Raw genomic sequence first — 20,058 nt, 5'->3', positions numbered from 1 at the left:
AAATAGGGGTGTCGGTAGGTAACACGGATCAATCGGAAACTAAATTTGGCAAAGACTGTGTAAAATATCAGTTTTTCTGGATAACACTACGATCTTTTATAATTTATCTTACCGACACACCAGAGTTGCTATCATATATTTTTTTGTTTTTTGCCCAATAGTATCAGCAACACACCCCTAAATGCCACATATGGAGCAGCTCTGAACGGACCATGTCTCAGCGATGTACTGTACATTTAAAAGAAGTGGCGGACATCAATTAGCCAGTCAATTAAGCATATTATTAAGTAATATTTTGATCAATGCTGACTTAGTATACTAAATAAAAAAATCTTTATAACGCTCAACTTTATTTTAAAATAATTATATGAATTGCAGAGATATGTGCAAAAATGCCGGTGCTGTCTCCAACTACTAATCAAAGCGTTAGGGCAATATGCGAAGTTAAACATGAAGCCCGTGCACTGGATTTTGTTCTCAGAAATGTAATGTAGATTTATTCTTATGGTTATGATGTAATAAAATCAAACTGAAAATGCATTATTCAGGCTTATTAATCCACAGAATACCAAGGTTTCCCAGGAATTAGTGGGTTACTTCAGCGTGGCTCAAACTGTGTCAGATTCCTAAATTCCTTAAATGGTTATTTTGTCATGGTGTCTGCAATCAAAGGGTTTTCACCGCCCACCATGTCCTACTTCCCCTCCTTAACTATAGATACCCCCTCCCCTCTGTCCTCCAGGCGCAGTCTGGAGTCTCATTGCGACAGTGGACGTTTTGCAAAAGATCAAAAAACCGCGCTGGGAATGGGACCGCAAATCAGCACAAAGAAGAACTTTGCTTTTTTTCGGATGATTCCTCTCCGAAGGCAGCTCTTCATGCAAAGGGAATAAACTTTGAGCAAAAAAAAAAAAAAAAGGATTGAGCCAAAGGAAATTACAAATGGGATAAAGGAGGTGTTTTAATTGGTTTTGTAACCTGCCACTTTTTTGTATTTTTTACATTTGTTATTTATCTTTTTTTTAAATTTAGGTTTAAGAATAAAGCCACTGACTTTTGTGAGCATCTCTGACATGCTTTAAAGTGAGGTGTGGAAATGTTTACTTCACAGGCTCTATCCTAGAATAAAGCAACGGAAGTCTTTTGTTAGAGAGGCTGTGATTTCTAAAGGTGCGTCTCTGGGGCCCTGGTGTATGGCGCTAAAAGGTGTCAGAGCAGGCAGAAAAGAATACTGGTTTCCATCCGAGTTAACATGGCAAAGTGGTTCAAGGAGTTCCCCATAACGCTGAAGAATGGTACCGACAGAATCCGCTCAGCCTCCGAATCAGGCTCACAACCAAGAGCCAATAAACCCGGTCTGGTGGCCAGCATTGGTACCAAAACAATCGGCTCCAAAACGGGCCATCGCAAAAACTCCTCCGTCGACTGCACAGGCGGAGGAGGTGGAGGCGTTGGGTCACTCTTGTCCGGGAGAAACCGCAAAAACTCTGCCACAGAGCTGAGTAGAAACGGTGTGAACTCACAGAAAGATGGAAAAGTTTGGGACAGTCTCTTGTCCGGGAAAAGTCGCAAGAACTCCAAAGCAGAACCTGTATTTGAGGAGCAGCACAGACCTCTGAAGAGTTCTTCGTCTGTCAATGCCTACATCAGCAGGCTGATAAGAGTGGACAAACAGGACAAAACACCCAACTTCAACAGCGGTACCATCACCAGCGCAGTGGTGCCTGAAGCTGAGAAACCGGCCCAGTGCAAGACAGAAACAGTGAGTTACACTCTATACAGGCCCTAACAATAATATCTTAATGTTTTTTTCCCTTTTCCCCTTCCCCTTGTTGCTTCTTCCCTTATTTGCCCATTTTGAACTTTTCTTTTTAAGATGAAAATAGCTGTGAAGTGACTGATGTAGTAATTGATGTATGTGCTGTGACTCTGGATACATAATTAGGTAGGCAAAAATGAATTTGTACCAGCTTAAGTAAAGATTTGAGTCATTTTCTTTACTATAATATTTTGTGTTTATATTAAGAAAGAATGCAGATTTTCATTTCAAATACATGTATCATGTTACAGATACTACTCACTTTTCAGATTCAGATTTCCTGGAATAAACTTCACAGTGGGTTTAAAATATATATAATATGTATATATATATATATTTCTTAGCTCCAACTTGACCAAGCACTGCTTATGTTTAAATGCATCAGCTATTGTGTAGAATATGATTTCTAGTGAGGCGTGAGTGAAAAAGTGGAAAAACTGTTGCATGATAATTAGACTTTGATAAATGCACTTTATTTCACCATGACGTTCTAAAGTTTGATGGGATGCCAGCTTAAACAAAGAGAATGCCACCTTTCTTCAGTTGAAGTCACAATGAATGTCGCAATGAACACGACACCCACTCTAAAAGTTAAGAAGAGTCATCAAATCTGTTCACAATGAAGAAGCTGGGATCCAGTCCAAGCTCTGAAAAGTGATTTTTTTTTTTTTGTCCCTCCCCTTTTGTCTCAGTTTCCCATTGTGTCCACTCCTCCCAGTCTGCCTTTCTGTTCTGCTCCACTCTACGTGCTTACACCCATCTTCCCTGCCACAGATACAAACCTGTGGTCAGACATGAGGCCTTTACCTTCCTCTCCTGCATGCAATCTGGTTCTGTGTTCTCCTCCATTCTGCCCCTCCCTCCCTCACCCAGAATCATCCCTCCCTTTCACTACATTCAGCCCCCCTGGTGATGGCTATCAGGTTATAAAAAGAACCGTGTTATCTGACACTCAGGCGCTAACCTAAGTCCCCTCCAGCTCATCTTTTAAAAAAACAGCATAGAGATGTAAGAGATCTGATGGTGGGGTGATGGTGAGATAAATGAGATAAAAATTGAGGTTTTATTTTTCAGAGATGGAGTAAATCCCCTTTCCTATCTCAAAACCAGCCAGAAGGTTGCTAGTTCTCTTGTTTATGCTCTTGTGTCCCAGTCAAATGTGGGTTTTCCCCAGGAAGTGAAGGTGAGGACCTGTGTTGTTGAGTGATTAAATAAGTTCTATTGAACTTCTCCTAACTTAACACTCAACAACACTCAACGTTCTCATTTTGGTTAACAGAGTTTCGGACTTACTCAAACACTAACCCCGCATTTCTTTGGTGAGGACGACTTCTACAAACAGCCATTGTCTCTTGCGGAGTAAGGTTAACAAGGACTTATCTTTCACTGATAAGCTGACAGGCGAGTCAGGAATGACACGGAATGGAGGTTGATTGAATTTAAAAGGACAAGAATTTATGATAAAAGGAGCACCTTGAGAAGAAAAAATGGGTAAAAAGTGTGCTTTGTTGTTTTATTACGTTAATTTGGCACGGTGTTATCACACCTCACCAGCACTCGAGTGAACTGAGACAGTTAATCAAAAATTAACAGGAAAATGGTAAAATTTAGCTGTTTCCTGCTTTTCAAACACAAGGAAAAAATAACTATAAATTCTTTATAAAAAACTGTTTTAAGTGGCAAGTTTTTTTTTTTTTTAACTATATGAGTCTTATAAACCATAAATACTCAATCGCATAAAAAAAGCCCAAAACGGAGAAAAAATAAACTTTTAGTATTCTTGTTTGCACGCCCATTGAGCCAGTGTTCTTATCTTAGTTTGCAGCACCATGTAAATTTTTTTATTTTATTTAAATTTTAATTGAAAGGAGGAATGAAAGAAAGAGGAAGAGCCACACCTCGGTAGCCTCTTCTAATCGATAGTTAAAATATTTCTAAAAATCATCATCGCAAATATGTTACTTTTTGTGTTTTTATTCCCTTCCCAAACACAAAATTGTGGATTTTACTTTTTTAATTGAAATTGTTTTTATTCTGTACTTAAAATGAGCCTTATTGCAACTTTCTCTTCTGTTTTTCTGAGTTTAAAGTGTATATTAGTAAGTAAATATTGATTTCTTTGTTGTTTTTTTTCAACCCAGCTGATCATTCTTGAAGATTACGCAGATCCCTTTGATGCTCAGAAGACCAGAGAACAAAGGGATGCAGAGAGGGTTGGGGAGAACGATGGTTACATGGAGCCTTACGATGCACAGCAGATGATAACTGGTGAGTCATTCCTCACTTGTGGCAGACAGCGCCGTGTTTGACCTCACAGTCATTGTATGAATGATGGGATTCCCATTTTCAGTCCCCCCAGTCATCGCAGTGAGAATGTGAACTCATTCCCGTAGTGCTTTCTGTACCCCATGGGGTTGCTACAGCAACTGCGTTGAATTTGGACAATGGGTGCAGTTTCCTGTCCAAGCTTCCTTTTTCCTGTCTCTGTTTCCTGGTGCTATTCTCCAAAAAGGAAGTTTGCTCTCAGCGCCTCCCAGCATCTCGGACGCAGCTCTGTGCAAACCCCTATATGGACCTGTCTGGCCATTAATCAAAACTTCCCAGCGTCAAGGAAATGTGGCCAGTTGACCAATCGCATGCTGTCCTAACCTTTCATTCCAGCGGTGTATTGTTTTAACTAAAAGTGTTACACAATGGACTGCAGTGATTGTGAAAATGCTTTATTGCTCTGCTGTCTAGTTGTGCTTCAGTAAGAGCCGGTGCTGAGAAGTCGGCAGAGGATGTGATGATGTGACTGAGTCAGTTTAAGAGGCTTAAATCATACCAAGGAAGGAAGCAAGAGTCTGATGTCACTGTGTCTCAGTAAGCAGGCGCTAAAAGGGGGGCAGCATCATCATTAAGACTTTACTTAGCAGCTGAAAATGGTTAACAGAATCCACCTTTATGTTTAATTGAAATGTCTGTTAATACAGCTTCTTCTGCTGTGATTTCACACCCACTTCTGATAGTTTGCTCATTGTTTGACTATGATAAATCAAAACAGCTCTGTAAAGTTGAACACCTTTGACTTTTCCTGCTAAAAGCATTGCTTGGAGAAGCTTTCCCAGGAAAATGTAGCTGCTTAAGTGTAATTAGATATTTAACAGACTCCAGCACACATGGCTATTTACAGTGAAACAAAATAATAAAAAAGACTTATAAAAAATTATTTTTTTGTTGCTGCTAACGCACTAAACTTTGAAGACGTTCATAAATGAATAACAATGAATGAGCTGACACTGATAGATGTCTGTTCATGTATATCACAATGAAATTCTACTGTTAACTGACTCTTGATTTAAAATATGTTACTTCTCAAGAATTCTTACACATTAGACATATTAGGGTTTCAAATTAAGGGTTTGGTAAGTAGATATTACTGGCGATATTGAAATGAATTCTAATGAGATACTTGACCATGTACATTATTCATAGTATTCAAATGCACTTAGAATTGGATTTCTGTTTTGCTTTCCCTTATTTCCACACCATGCTGGTGCTCAATGGCAGGTACACCCACTCAACTTAGTTGATGGACTCTTTTCCCGTTGATAGAAACTCTGTGGCTACCATCCGTATGAGAACAACCCAATAGACTACTACAGCAGGGCAGGGGCTGGATATAGCTAAACTAGAGGTTGTGGTTGATCACTATTTGTAAAAAGCACGATTTTCTGAGAAAAGTATCTGTTTTAAGTAGAGTGCACGAGTCATGCTTTTACAGCAGGACCAAAAGTGACCAGCAGCCATACTGTTAAAATGGATCTGTTGCATTGCTTTTCATTTGTTGGTTGATGCTTCGGCCCGATCGGAGCGTCATTGTTTTTATGTTTGAAACTTATTTTGGGGTTACGTTTACTTTTGCAGCTCAGAGTCTAGCACATAAGTTTATCTTGTCCACATTGGTGTCATGTTTCCATCACTGCCAACCAGAGCTGGAGCTGATTAATACCCCTGACTTTCACCCTGCATAACATTGAAAAACAAAGAAATTAATTACAATAAAGCCAGAGCTGTACAGTCACTGCTGATGGTCTATTATTGTGCAACACATATTTGTCTGCTATTTGGAAAAATGCAAGAAGGAGGAAATTCAGGAATTACTTGAATGAATCTATTTGAATTTGTGGAATGTGGAAGAAGAAGGAAGGAAGGGAAGAAGGGAATGTGCCTACATAGAAAATCTAATTACTGTTGAAAACATGCAACGTTTATACGAAAGTATCATATAGACGACACAGCTGTATGATAACACTATTATTAATAAAATCAAGAGAATTGATAAATCGATGTTAAAAAATATGTTTGAATATTGTGTATTTGCAAGAGGGTTCCTGGTGTTAATCCCGCCTGGGGCCTTTCTGTGTGGTTGTTTGCATGTTCTACCCGTGCATGTGTGGGTTCTCTCCAGGTACTCGTTAGGTTAATTGGTGATTCTAAATTTACCCTGGGAGTGTTTGTCTCATTTGTCTCTGTGTGGCCCTGTGATGGACTGGCGACCTGTCCAGGTTGTACACTGCCTTTCGCCTAGTGACAGCTGGGATAGGCTGCAGCCGCCAAATGGGATAACATCAGCCAATGGCAGTGGCTGATATTTAGCTAGTGTGTCATTTTTGAGTTGCATTGACTTTGCCCTGAGACTGACAATTCTTATGTCGATGCAACTTGTTTAGGCACAAAAAAAAACATAATAATTGGGCCATGTAAGCACTGAAAAGTCATTGGGTTTTTAATTGTTAAACAAACTAAAACACATTTTCTCAAATGCCATCAAAGGCAAAATAAATGACAGAAACAATTGGTATTGTCAGTACTGGTACCGGACCAGAATTTCACAATCAGTGAGGCCTGGATTACCAACATTTATCGTGGCATTAATGCAAAAATTTAGAGATTGAATAATAAGGCACCTTCTGAAATTTCTCTAGTTGCCCTTTTGTTTCTTGCTCATTGACTGTGGCAGCTATGATAGGTGTTGGTCCTTTGTCCACAAACCCTTGATCCTGACTGTTTCCTGTGTTTTCCTGTTTCTCGTCCAGTGTCCTGGCTGTTTACTCATGCAGTGCCACGTACAGCTGTTGGAGGAAACGCATCACTCCAGTTTGGAGGGTATTTATCTCTCTGCAGAGATTTTAATTATTTATTCCTTGTTTTGAACCTGCCAGAGATCAGACGTCGGGGATCTAAGGACCTGCTGAAGGTGTGTGTGCTGGTGGAGGGGAGTGAGGGAACAGTGGAAGACGGTCAGCCGCCTCCCTTGCAGATCTATGACGTCCCATATGAGGGAAGTGGTGACAGTGAGAAGACGATGGTCATAAGGCCGGAGCTGGACCCTCGTCCCGCCGCTGAGTATGAGTTGCCCTGGGAGTGGAGGAAGGAGCATATTGTCAGAACTCTGTCAGGTACGGCAGAGCTTCTTTCACCACGGTATCATTATCTGTATCCATCAAATATTGAGTCTTTTCCCTTATCATGGATTTTTATTGTGGTTAAAGTTTTGCTGTACTAGTTGCCAATGTTTACCCTGCCTCAGCTGTCCTAAAGTAAAGTAAATGATTTTGTTCAAAAGCCAGTCATGCTTACCCTCACATCTATATTTTATAAGCCCCACACACCAACAGTATTCTGAATAACGTCTTGTATGAAACATCAAAGGGGTCATATTTACTGGAGGCTTCAACATTCAGTTCAAACTCAGACTGAAAGTCAGTTATTCCTTTACAATACATAAAGTCTTGTTTTTTTTTTTTTTTGGGCGCCTCTCGTCTTCCCCCAGCACAATTTGACAGCCCATCAAAAGACGAAACATCTCACAACACGCTCACAAGACAGCCCCAGCATCCAGGGGCCCAACCGCAGCAGCATCAACATCTAAGGCAGAAAAGCTGGACCCAAAAGATCCTGAGATCCTCGCCTCCAACTTTGCTCTCATCTTCTATGACTAGCAGCGGCCCTGAGAGCGAGCCCTGCTGTGTCGACCCCTCACTGCCCCTGGAAAAACAGAGGTAAGGAGAGCCTCGAGTCCTTTAAGTGCCAGAATAGTAAATATACTGCTTTGTTAATCCAAATTCTGGACTAAAAGGCCTTCATCAAATTGAACTCTTACATACAAGAAATGCTAATTTCCAAAGAGCTTTTATTTTGATGTCACACAATATTCTACACTTAATTGATCAGTCAGAGATGAAGTGTAGTCACCCCACTCCCATCTTTTGTCTCAGCTGGTACCATGGCTGTGTGACACGCCAGGAGGCCGAGTTTCAGCTGCAATCCTGCAAGGAGGCCAGCTTCCTGGTCAGGAACAGCGAGTCAGACAACAGCAAGTACTCCATCGCCCTCAAGTGAGTGTAATCTGAAAGTACATGGGAAGTCGATCTAGGACTCAAATGTTGCTAAATGGATTCAGATTTCTGAGAAGCAGCAGGCACTAGGTTATGCAAGAATGAAGGCATAATGGGTCCAGTTGTAAACTCGACAATTTTTTGTCTTTTTAAATTTTTTTCCATATCTAATTTCTTCTTTTTTTTATGATGTTTATACTCAATACACTGCATTTCTTTGAAATACAAAAAACAACAATAGAATTATGCCACGAACAAGCACAGCCTGTGTATTTAAAGCTCATCCCTCCAACGTATAGAACTCTACTCTGCTTCTCACGATGATTGCAAATACATCAGTTGGTCATGCTTTTGTGCTATCTATTTTTTTTTTTTGTCTTTTAAAAAAATGTGATATTCAGTGGAGATGCAGGTTGATGATTAGCAGAGCAAGAAGGTTCCCGGTACTAATCTCAGCTGGAACCTTTCTGTTTGGCATTTTTTTCAAGCTTGTGTGGGCTCTCTCCAAGTTCTCTGGTTGAACTGGTGATTCTAAATTACCATAGGAGAGAATGTAAGCGGTGTAGTTGTTTGTCCCATTTGTCTCTGTACTTGCCCTGAACTGGCAAACTGTCTGGGGTGTACTCTTTCCCTTTGGCAACTGGGATAGACTCCAGCCCCCCCGTGTACAGTGTCTCTTAGGTTCAAAACTCAACAACAACTGGCAAAATAAAACCGTAACACCAAAATTCAAGTTTCAATAAAATTTCAGTAAATGCAACAACAAATCCAAAAATCCAAATCTTATCTGAATGTTGTGTGTTTAGTTCTGTTGTGGGCAGTGGTGCTGTGGTTGTCACAGCCACTCGACACCAAGAAGGTCCTTGGCTTGAACCTCAGCTGGGCTCTTTCAGTGTGGACATTTTATGTTCTCCTTGTGCTTGTGTGGGTTTCCTCCCACAGTCTAAGGATGTGCATGTTAGGTTAAGTTGTAGGAGTAATTTGGCCATAAGTCTGAGTTTTTGTGTGCTTGGCCTGTGGCCCCATATACAGGGTGTACCGTGCACACGCTACATCACTTCCCTAGCAGCCTCATCCAGCAGAGCAGCAGTTGGCCTGGTCAAAAACTGCCTTGAATTGGCTCAAAGAACATAATAAAGAGTCTGAGGTGCTCACCTGCCATCCAAAGTCCCCAGATACCAGTTGGATGGAATTCCAATGGGAGTCCAATCCAAAAAGACTTCACAACTCACAGCGCCCAATGGCTCCATTGCTAACATCCTGGTACCTGACACTTCAGAACAACCTGAGCTCACATAGCAGCACAAGGATAAAGCACTCAGTATTAGTCTGGTGGCCAAAACGTTATAGCTGATCATGTGTAGCTGAAATTAATTAATTTTGTCCCTTTATTTTTCTCTTTTGCTTTTAAAATGTTTTGTCTGGCTTTGCTTTGACAATCAAACTTGTCAGGGGATGAAGTTTTCAATGTTGAATGACAAGCGGTATATTCATTCTCTCCCCTCCTGTGTGTGCCTCAGGACGAGCCAGGGCTGTGTTCACATCATTGTTGCCCAGACAAAAGAAAATGGCTACACCCTGGACCAGAGCAGCTGCGTGTTCCCCAGCATCCCAGAGGTGGTGCACCATTACTGCTCTCAGCGTCTGCCTTTTAACGGAGCAGAGCACATGACCCTGCTACACCCAGTGCCTCGGATCCACTGACTCCACCTTAAAGAGGCTTTGGAATATGAAGCAAATACCCCTCTGGACCTGCGTAGAAAATCTGTCACAATATCCCCTCTGATGAGTGTACTTATAGTTGCACTCTCTTCAAGGCAGGCCTCAGGTTGTTTCTCATCTGTATGACTTTTACTTTATGTTTTAATTAAACAATTTCATCTTTGAAGTGTGTGCAAAGCCCCTAGTTGGCTTCTTTTTAATTTGTTTTACTTTGATGTGCAGCTGATGCAAAACATCCAGGCTGCTGTTTTGCATGTGAACAAGCTCAGCAGATACGATGAGGCACTTTTACCGATTTAAATGTGACCTGGATGAGGACAGAACTCAATGATGTGTTGTTTCAGCCATCTATTATTGATATTCTGGAAGCTGCTGCTTATATTTGAGCTGTTATTGAGTGAAATTTTTCTGAGGTAAAACACACAGTAGTTTGCAGCTCTCTACTACTCTCTAGTGGATGCCTTGGTACCCTGCACCAACAACACAAAGACTTATTTTACTGAAGTTTATAAGTCCATGCACAATAAGCATATCATCCCACTTTTAAAGATATGAACACCAGATGTTTTACGTGTATCCTTGCAGAAAATTGTAACCACTGCCCATATACCATTGGTTTTCTGTTTCAAATGTCCCTTGAGGATTTCCTCTGTTTTACTGTGAATGAGGGGGTTGTTTCTACTGTATTATCTGCACTTTGAAGACTGAGTGATTCACCACAATGCAATGTGCTTGATTTCTCTGCAGTAGTCAGAGGTTTTATTGCCAAAAGATGAGCTGACCAGTTTAAAACTTAAACAAACTTGTTCAATTCTGGAGAATGTCAGTAAAATATTCCTGCAGTTTACTGTGATTTGTATGAAGAAAACATCGTAAGATGAAGATCTTATGCAAACTGTCTTGAGGAATACAAATGATGATCAAATGCAGATAAAAGTTCAGGCCCCTATTGCTAAAAGGTGATGTTGTTTGCCACCAAGGTGAGATGTGAGATGTCCCCTGGTGCTACGAGGAGGAGCAGTGAATTGAGGTGGATGGCCTTTTATGGTCACTGAAAGTCTTTTATTTTTCTTTTATTTTCTATGTATTCTAAACATAATTCATCAACATGTAGGCACAGTGTGTTAAGTCTTTGTTCCGGTGTATGCTGGAAGCAATTTTAGGCAACATTTACCTGCAACACATTTCTGACCTGAAGCTTGACTACAAAGTATAATTTTGTGTATTTTTCATGTTTTTGGAGGTCTGCCGTTCACGTGTCTCATCGAAACTTTTATAGGAAGGTAGTTTCTCTCAGAGTACTCTGAGGAGACACTCGTTCTACGCTTTAAAACATTATTTTTTTTTAATCTTTTGATATGTGGAGACTTATCAAATGTTGAAAAAAACATAAAAGGTCCTGAATCTCGATGCTGGAAATATTCTGTGAGATTCTCTCTAATCCCAATAAATCAACATAAACAACTAAATGTGAAGTGTTTTTTTCAGTGATGTGTGCTCTGAAGGAAGGAGATCAAAGTTTCTCATCACCCCTCATGACCCAGCATCTTCAGGATGACCGAATGATGGCATTTTTGAACTTAATGATTCTCAAACTGTGAGTGACTGATTGTGATTTGAGCTGTTCTGTAATTTGTCTTGGTTCACTAAAATGGGTTAAAATTTATTCTGGATTGTTGTGAGAAGGTGAAGGTGGAAGGCCTGGTTGAGGGATTAGGTTTTAGCCATGGATCATGTTGAGGACAAACAGCTTACGTACCTGCAATGTGCACCGGCTTGTGCACATTGAAGGTAAATGCAGGACTAAAAACAAAGAGTAAGAGTAGTATCATTACACTCATGTCAAGGACACTTAATGTGAAGGGAAAAAAGAGAGCATTTGACACCATCCCTCTCTTCTTCCCTCCTTTTCTTACGTATCTCTTTTACCTTCCTCACTCGTTTGGTGTTATCTGAGGCTGATGACTGTCTGGCATCTGTTTCCCCTTGACTCTCAGGGAGGACACCTTCCTTGCATATGTTTGATGCCAACAGTTTGCGCTTTAATTCATGAAGGCACGTACCCACAGGTTAGGCTTCATTACGTTGAAACCACAGATAACTTTCAGTCTTCTCACGAATGTTGTGTTACCTCATGGTTTGCGGCAATCTTCTTAATCAGGAACACAGTGTCAGGTGACCTACGAGGCGCTTTTATCTGCTTCTCTGCTTTTATATACTCCTATAAACATCAACCTTTGTCAGTGGTAGGTGAAATTCTAATTTAATTTAATTTTCCAATCAGAAATAAGACTTTAGTTGCCCTTATATGTATATAATGGAAGAAGTACCTGAAAGAGCCAAAAGTAAAAGCTCTCAGTCTGCCAAAAATTAGCCGTGCATTCACTGACTTCAATATTATGTCATGTATTGGCCTTTCAATTATAATTGTTTGTTTTCTCGAGCAACATACATTGTTGATAAAGACAATGAGATTTTGGTGAACAAGTCTTAATCTTATACATCATGAGTGACTGCAGCTGATAGCTACTCTCACTGGACTGACCAACTAACAGTACAATGTAAACAAAACAAGGACCTCAGAGGACATCCTTAAATCTGTTGTACTTCTGTGCAATGACAATAAAGCTTTCCATTCTATTTGAGAAAATGGTTGGCAGATATTTACACAAGCTGGCAATGTCTCTCGTAGCCATCGTAAAACAATATCAGATTCCTTGCTCATCAGTTCAAGAAATCGCACCGATGTGCAAATTATCGGGAGTTGTTGCCACTTTGCCAAGACTTGGAAGAAATCCAAAAGGCACAAGGTTGCGATGAACTGGAAGCTGCCCGTTCCAAAACTAACATCTTTAAGCTTGACTCATTTTTGCAGCTGATAACAAAGACAAAGAAAAACCTTCCTGGAGGACAAAGGTTGACTTGTTTGGCTTCTGAGACGAAAGGTAAATTTACAGAAGTCCAGCTAAGGAACTCAACATCGACAACACTGTACTAGCTGTAGTTGTAGTTGCTTTATTTTCTGGGGTTGTTGATAGAGTGACAAAAACTGGATGGAATAAAAACCTCCACAGACTACCACAGAATTCTTCAGCATAACTTAAAAGCTGGACATTTTAAACATGGACACAATTGGGTTTTCCATCAAAACACAGCACCATGAAAGTATCGAAACAACAACTTGTGGAATGAATGAAGCAACCTACTGTCCCCTGAAGCTGTTGGATCAGCCGGTCCAAAGTCCAGATCTTAACCTGATGGAAAATATGTGGGCTGTGCCTAAATGTTGGATCAGTGACAGGAAAATAAAAGATGTAATTCCATCATTTCTGCCACAGAAAGCGTGGTCAAATATATGACCATATTCCTGACAGAAGCCTGCTGATGTCTACCAGAAACATCTGGTCAAGGTGCAACTTGCTAAATAAAACTAAGTATAATGTGCGGTGTGTCAAAGCAGCTGCGTCAATTATGATAATTGTACATGTGAAAAAAACAACTAATTTAAAGCTAACTATACCAATGATGTTCATGTCCATGATAAACTCTCATGTAAATGTACAAGTTGAGTACATTGACGAGCCTTCAAGAGAAATATAAAAAGTAGCAAGAGAGTTACAGTTGTAGAAATCTTTGCTTTTCTCTGTCTATATACATATATATATATACTGTATATATATATGTATATATATCTGTATATCTGTGTGTCTCATGTCTCTTGATTCATCTTGCATTGTGCTACAGTCTTGAGGCTTCCGTGAAGACTTCTGTCAAGATGGATTTCATGAATGTGAGAAAAGCTGGCCTTCTCAAATTCTACCCTAGAGACAGCAAGCTACACCTGGAAAGAGATTAATCATCAAACGATGTAGACCTAGAGCCTCTGCTACTGTACACTTGAATGAATAATTTCACTTTGTTCGCACGATTGTGCCACACTACTCTTGTGCTATCATTGCCTCACTCTTTGGCTTGGATGACAGCTTGACATGATCCAGCCTGACTCACTCTGATAGACGTGGTGGCCTGACATCTGGGTGTCGCTTGACCTGCTCTGTTGGTAACCGAACTGTTCTTGTCGTCCTTATCAGATGTTTCAGGCTCGGTGCCAGTGACATGGTCTGGCTTTGTGTTGCACATCTCCTTTCCTCAAGCAACCTGCACCTGTCATGTGTGATCTATCTGCAGATACTCATTAAGTTTGACCTCACCTGGTGAGGTTAGGCCTTTTTTTAGATACTGTTTGCATGATGTTCCTGAGCCATTGTTTGTGTGGGTAAAAAGGCTGTGTGACTGGAGGATGTCTGTTTCATCCTTATTCACAACTGACGTACCTCAATTACAAGGCAAAACTTCACTGGACAAACACCAGACTCCTCAGTTTAAGGAATTTAGTACCCCAAAATCTCAACCAGTACTTCTGATGTTTACATATTGCCGATTCTACCTCTGCATTTTAAGTTGTGAAGCAGTAAATTGAATAAATAATCATTACTTGCAACAAAGTATACAATCCTGATGAGAATTTAAAGAACCGTCTTCACTTAAAAAGATAGAATAAGTAAAAGAAAAAAAGAAAATAGCAAAACCAGAATATTTGAATGTCTTCACAATAGTGAAGAAAGCATTCATTGAATGAAATTAAAAACCCAAACCAAAAAGGGGCCCAGGATGCAATTATTGGCAGCATTCATTGATATTTGGTTGCAGAACCTTTGGTTTATAATGACAGCCTATAAATGTTACTTGTTGCTTTCTAAAAGCTTTATGCAATGTCTGATTTCAAGTCCCTAAAGGTTTAAAGGAATCTAGGTCAAGACTCAGCTCCTGCCTGTATAAAACAGTCCATCTTTTCCTTTTTCTACCATTTTTCTTTTTTGTTGACTCTGTAGTTGTCCTGAGAGACAGAAGACTTTCCCCTCAGACCTCGTTTTCTGACACTAAGTGACAAACTTTGCTCTAAAATGTGGTAGCAATCGTCTGATTTCATTACTCTTTTCATATAATTAAAACCTCTGATTCCATAAGCGTCAAAGCACAGCATGATGGAACCTCCACCATGTTTTGCTGTTGGAATGGTATCCTTTTACTTAAGGTCCCTGCTTTGTCACCCATAAACTAACATGTGCACTGCATGCCCAGGAAGCTCCTCTTTGGTTTAATCTGTCCAAAGAATATTGTCCCAGAAAAATATGCATGAAAACAAGGATTTGTTTTTATTTTGTGCTTTTCCCTTAACAGGGATATCCTCTTTGAGAGACTCATAGTGTGGAGTGTATGGTACAAGCTGATAGCACCACCCCAGAGATGCTCCAGGTCAGCCTGAGGCTAAGTCTGCGTTTTGTGTGGTCTTTCATTTTTTACAGAACTTTTAGTTATTTGTACTGAAGCCCAAAGAGAGAAACTGTCTACACATCTACAATTACTGGCAATAAATCCCCCCCAAAATAGTCAAAGATCTAGGTGTCATCTTTGACCCGGATCGTATTTTTGAGCAACATGTCAGACATGTGACTAAGACTGGTTTTCATCACCTTCGGAATATTGCCACAATACGACAGTTTCTCTCTCAAGCTGATGCAGAGACCCTTTTACACACTTTCATTTTCTCCAGAACTGATTACTGTAATTCTTCTGGCCTCCCTAAAAACATTATTGCCCCCCTGCAGCTAATCCAGAACTCAGCTGCACAGGTTCTGATCAGAAAGAGAGCACAAATAAAACCTGGTTTTAAAGTATTTGCATTGGCTTCCTCTCAGCTTTAGAATAGATTTTAAGATTCTTCAACTGGTTTTTAAGACTCTTCATTTATCAGAACCACTTTTATATTTTGAGCCTGTTAGAGCCCTCAGGACTTCAGGCCAGTTTTTAATTTTTTTTAAATGTCCTTGAAACCAGAAGTAAAACCCAAGGTGGGACAACTTTCTCTTACTATGGTCCATGCCTGTGGAACAGCCTTCCTGAAGACCTGAGGGCAGCAGAGAATGTTAATGCTTTCAAAGCAAACTAAAGACACCTTTTTGATCTGGATTTTATTTTGATTGATTTTTTAAATTGATTTGAATTATTTCTAGCCTTAACTTCTGCTCACACCTTTTACCTTGTTTTAACAATTCATTAAATTAATTTATTTTTTTGTGCCACTTCCTGGAAGCATGGCTAAAGTTTTTGATAACAAGGCAGATTTTCTGTCTTTGGTGACTGAACATAGTTTGGGACAGTGGGCGTGTTTCCATGACACTAGAAAAAAAGAATTATTGTGTTAGTCCAATCAAAATGGGATTTTTAAAATTAATATTAACATGTTTGTGTGAAGTCATACGAAATCAAAGCTCTAGATGCTGGACTAACAATCCCAGATAATCCAGTTGGGGATCAAAATGCATCCGATATTGTGCCTAAAAAGAAGCCCATTAGGACTATGTGTCTGCTGCTCACGCTGCCCACAGTGTCGCAGCACCAGATATACTGAAGTCAATAACTAGATTTTCCTCCCATGCATGTATTCTGGGACAAGGACATGTGGTTCAAATTAATGACTGAATTACTGCATGTAGAAGTCTTTTTTCTAAGCACAGATTTGCGTATTTCATCAAAATATCATAAATATACATTGGTGGAATTATTCTTCTTCTAAATTCAGAATTACAACTAAGGAGTGACAATTACTCTGATTATTGTGGGCTGTATTTTATACTTTAACTGAAGATTTGACCACATTTTCCTCTGGTAGATGGTATGTCTGTCATATGTGGTGCAGATGCTGTGCAGATTGATTGCATTTGACGTATGGAACGTGTTGTGTCATGACTTTTGAAACTGAAGCACACGCACATTTCAAAAAGAAAACTGCAGTTGAGAAAAAAAGGTTTTCACATTGCATTAGATTCACATTTTCTTAGTTGCAGTTGTTGCCAGATGACTTTGATTCTCTTTTTCCATCAGCTGTTTATAAAATCTCTAAACTTTTCTATTCTACACGAAAACAGTATATTTCTTTGTTCTTTCGAATGAGAAAACCAGTTTACAAGGCCGTTAACTGTTGTAACAGACTGTTCGTTTCACTTCAGGCCACAGCAGGGTTAACATTTTGAACTTGAAACCTGTCAGCAGGCTGTGCAAGCTCAAATATTCAAACTAACCAACCAGAAGACACCTGACGAGAACACAGAGGACCCAGGAATGAGAGCAGACAGGGTAAGCCACGCCCACAGCCACAAGCTGACCTGGAATCACTTTGTTAATATTTCTGAAGGTAAGAAGAGGGGGTGGCTAAGCTCATCAGTGCACACCCAAAGTGAAGAAATCCCTTCAGCTGAGACTAGTTGCTTCACATTTGGTCATCTATCACGCTTTAGGACTGACGAGCAGCTATAAAAGCCAATGAGGTGTAAGGGAACGTGTTGATTTACTGCTGTGTGTGTGTATGAGGGACAGAAAGGGTTCTCAGACTCACAGCAACTTGAGCATTCCTCTGTGATTATAACACAGCTTTCCAAGTTACATACTTGACTAATGTACTTCATAAATTGGATCCATTCCCTGCCTTTGCTTTTCACAACATACACAAGCATGCACACAAACATTCACTATCTTCCCTTCACACCCTCTTTCTTTCTTTTTTCTTTCTTTTTTTCTTTCTCTTTCTCCCCCCGTCTTCCTCTTTTGAAGAAGTTTTCTATGCAGATCCAAGTCAAACATCTGGGTCAGCTTATATCTAGTGGAACAAGACTTGCAGGATATTGTTGGCAGGATGTGTGAGCTGGAGCAGTTTACTCTGTGGGAATCCCCAATACACAGACGTACACACACACACGCACACACACAAACACACAGTGACAAGCATGCTTACACAGCAACACACAATCACAGCTTGCTGACGTCCTCCTTGTTCAACGTTATTTCCAGGTGCAGCAATTCATGTCAGACAATATGATGAGCTTGCAGCATGTAAGGACAACACACACTTCCCAGAAAATTGGGACACGATAAAGAATATAATTTAAAACAATGCAATGGTTTGCAAAACAATCAAGGCTTTTTTTGAAAATAAAAAATGCTGATATGTTTATGTCTATGCACTGACAGATGCTTTTATCCAAAGCGACTTACACTCACTTCCCAGGTAGGCAGGTAGCGTAAGGGGGTCTTGCATATGGGCCCCTACTGGAGGTAGTACCTTTCATGCGTTGGAGTCAGGATTCAAACCCTGATCACCCCAACATAGCACATCAGGGAAGTTGGACATGTTTACCTCTGCGTTGCATCATGTCCTCTTTAGAAAACAGTGCCAGGTGAGGAGACCAGTCGCTACAGTTGTAAAAGAAAAAGGTTTTCTCATTTTTGCTTGACATAAGATTTTAGTTGGTCAGTTTGTGCCTCTTTCAGCTAAATGTTTTTGACCACCTGGACAGTAAGCATGAGTTTAACACAGAGTTTTGTTTTTTTTACGACAGGCACACTGTTGTACAGACCTAATCCAAAAACGGTTGTAACGTTTTGAAAAATGTAAATAAAACAAAAGCCAATATTTTATTCACAATGAAACATAAAGATATTTTATTATTTCATGAAAAATGTTAGATCATCTTGAATTTGATGGCTGCGATGTGTCTGAAAAAGATTGGAACGGGGTCAACAAAAGAATGAAAAAGTAAGTGGTACTAAAAAGAATCATTGGCAACAGGTCAGCTAACATGACTGGATATAAAAACGCACACCTTAGAGACACCTACGGCATCTACAAATTGTGGAACAATTTCAGAATTGTGTTCTTCAACATGATTTTAAATTTTCATCATCTACAGTACAGGATATCATCAAAAGATTCAGGTGTTATTGAAATATCTTATTATGCAAGGCAAAAATTTACGTGAATTGGATGCAAATGATCATTGGGCCCCAGGCGTCACTGCATTAAAGCAGACAAGCTTCTGTCATAGAAATCACTGCACAGGCTCAGGAACACTGAAGTGTTTGCCGTGCCAGAGAACAGCAAAATAATTCTGTGGTCACACAAACTGAAATTTGGAAGAATTTTTGGAAAATCGTGGGTGGTGCATCCTCTGGAGTAATTATCAGTGCTCAGCTTAAAAGACTCCATCTCCAATGGTATCAGGGTACATTAGAGCCTATGGAACGGGCACCTTCTACATGTAGAAAGGCACCAGCAATACTGAAAGGTATGTATGTGTTTTAGATCAACATATGCTAAAGCGGGTTAACAAACAAAAAGCACATTCCTTTGAAAATGGTCGGGCACAACGGTTGGGTTGAAAATGAATGAAAGCAGCCAATGTTCAAAGAAAAAAGGAATGGGCCAAGACTTTTGCACTGTTATATATACTGTTCAGCATTAAAGGGTCCTTCACAGACATGCAAGTTACTCATGCATTGTGCATTAATGCAACCTATCATCACAGATGTTGACTTGGCTGATAAGTCAGTGATCCCTCTTATCTTAGGCCCAGAGGAAAGCGGCATCTTTGATTTCCAAAAAAATATTCTAAAGTTTGATTAATCAAATTGCAGTGCAGTCTTACACTTTGGCCAAATCCATTTGAATTGAGTTAAGGTCAAGAAATGGCAGCAGCATGTCTGAAGCACATGCATATTTTTGTTTCTCTGCATGACAGAGTTTTAACTTGCATGTTTCTACATGCAGCAACAAACCATGTTCAGTGACAATGGTTTTCAGAGGTGTTCTTGAGCCTATGGATAGATTTCAGCTCCAGAATGTTGCCTGTATTCATTGCTGTGCTGCCTGAAGGCTGTTTCAGTACTGATTTTAATCCTTGTACTATATATACAGAAATCTTTTAATTATATCATGTGCTGCTGATTATGAAACGCTTAGCTTGTCATTCCTTTTCCCACATAGTTTTCTCAGAAAGGATGTTTATTTTAATACCAAATTATGTTACTGACCTGTTGATAATTAACCTAATGAATTGTAAGATAATCCATTGGGTGACATTTTTTTTCTTTGACTACACAGTTTATTTATCTGTTGCCCTTGTCACAACTCTTTTTTTAAACATATTGTCTGCATCAAGTTAAAATGAGTCTACCAAACAAAGGACACACAGCATTCCATACAGATTTGTATGTGAAACCAAACAGACACCAAGAAATTGC

General features: G+C 39.8%; 1 protein-coding gene across 1 annotated transcript; it reads left to right on the top strand.

Moving 5' to 3' along the window:
- The first annotated feature begins 757 nt into the window (after positions 1-757).
- LOC140275453 (SH2 domain-containing adapter protein E-like) lies at positions 758-10,860 on the top strand. The gene is made up of 6 exons (XM_072370920.1): positions 758-1,762; positions 3,961-4,087; positions 7,024-7,260; positions 7,635-7,863; positions 8,080-8,199; positions 9,720-10,860. Exons 1-6 carry the CDS (start codon positions 1,253-1,255, stop codon positions 9,901-9,903), a joined length of 1,407 nt encoding a protein of 468 aa, XP_072227021.1. The 5' UTR covers positions 758-1,252; the 3' UTR covers positions 9,904-10,860.
- The last annotated feature ends 9,198 nt before the right edge of the window (positions 10,861-20,058 follow it).

The sequence above is a fragment of the Leuresthes tenuis genome, unplaced genomic scaffold, assembly GCF_036924035.1.
Source record: "Leuresthes tenuis unplaced genomic scaffold, fLeuTen1.0.hap1 SCAF_18, whole genome shotgun sequence".
NCBI lineage: Eukaryota > Metazoa > Chordata > Actinopteri > Atheriniformes > Atherinopsidae > Leuresthes > Leuresthes tenuis.
This window is presented reverse-complemented; position numbering and strand designations above follow the sequence as displayed.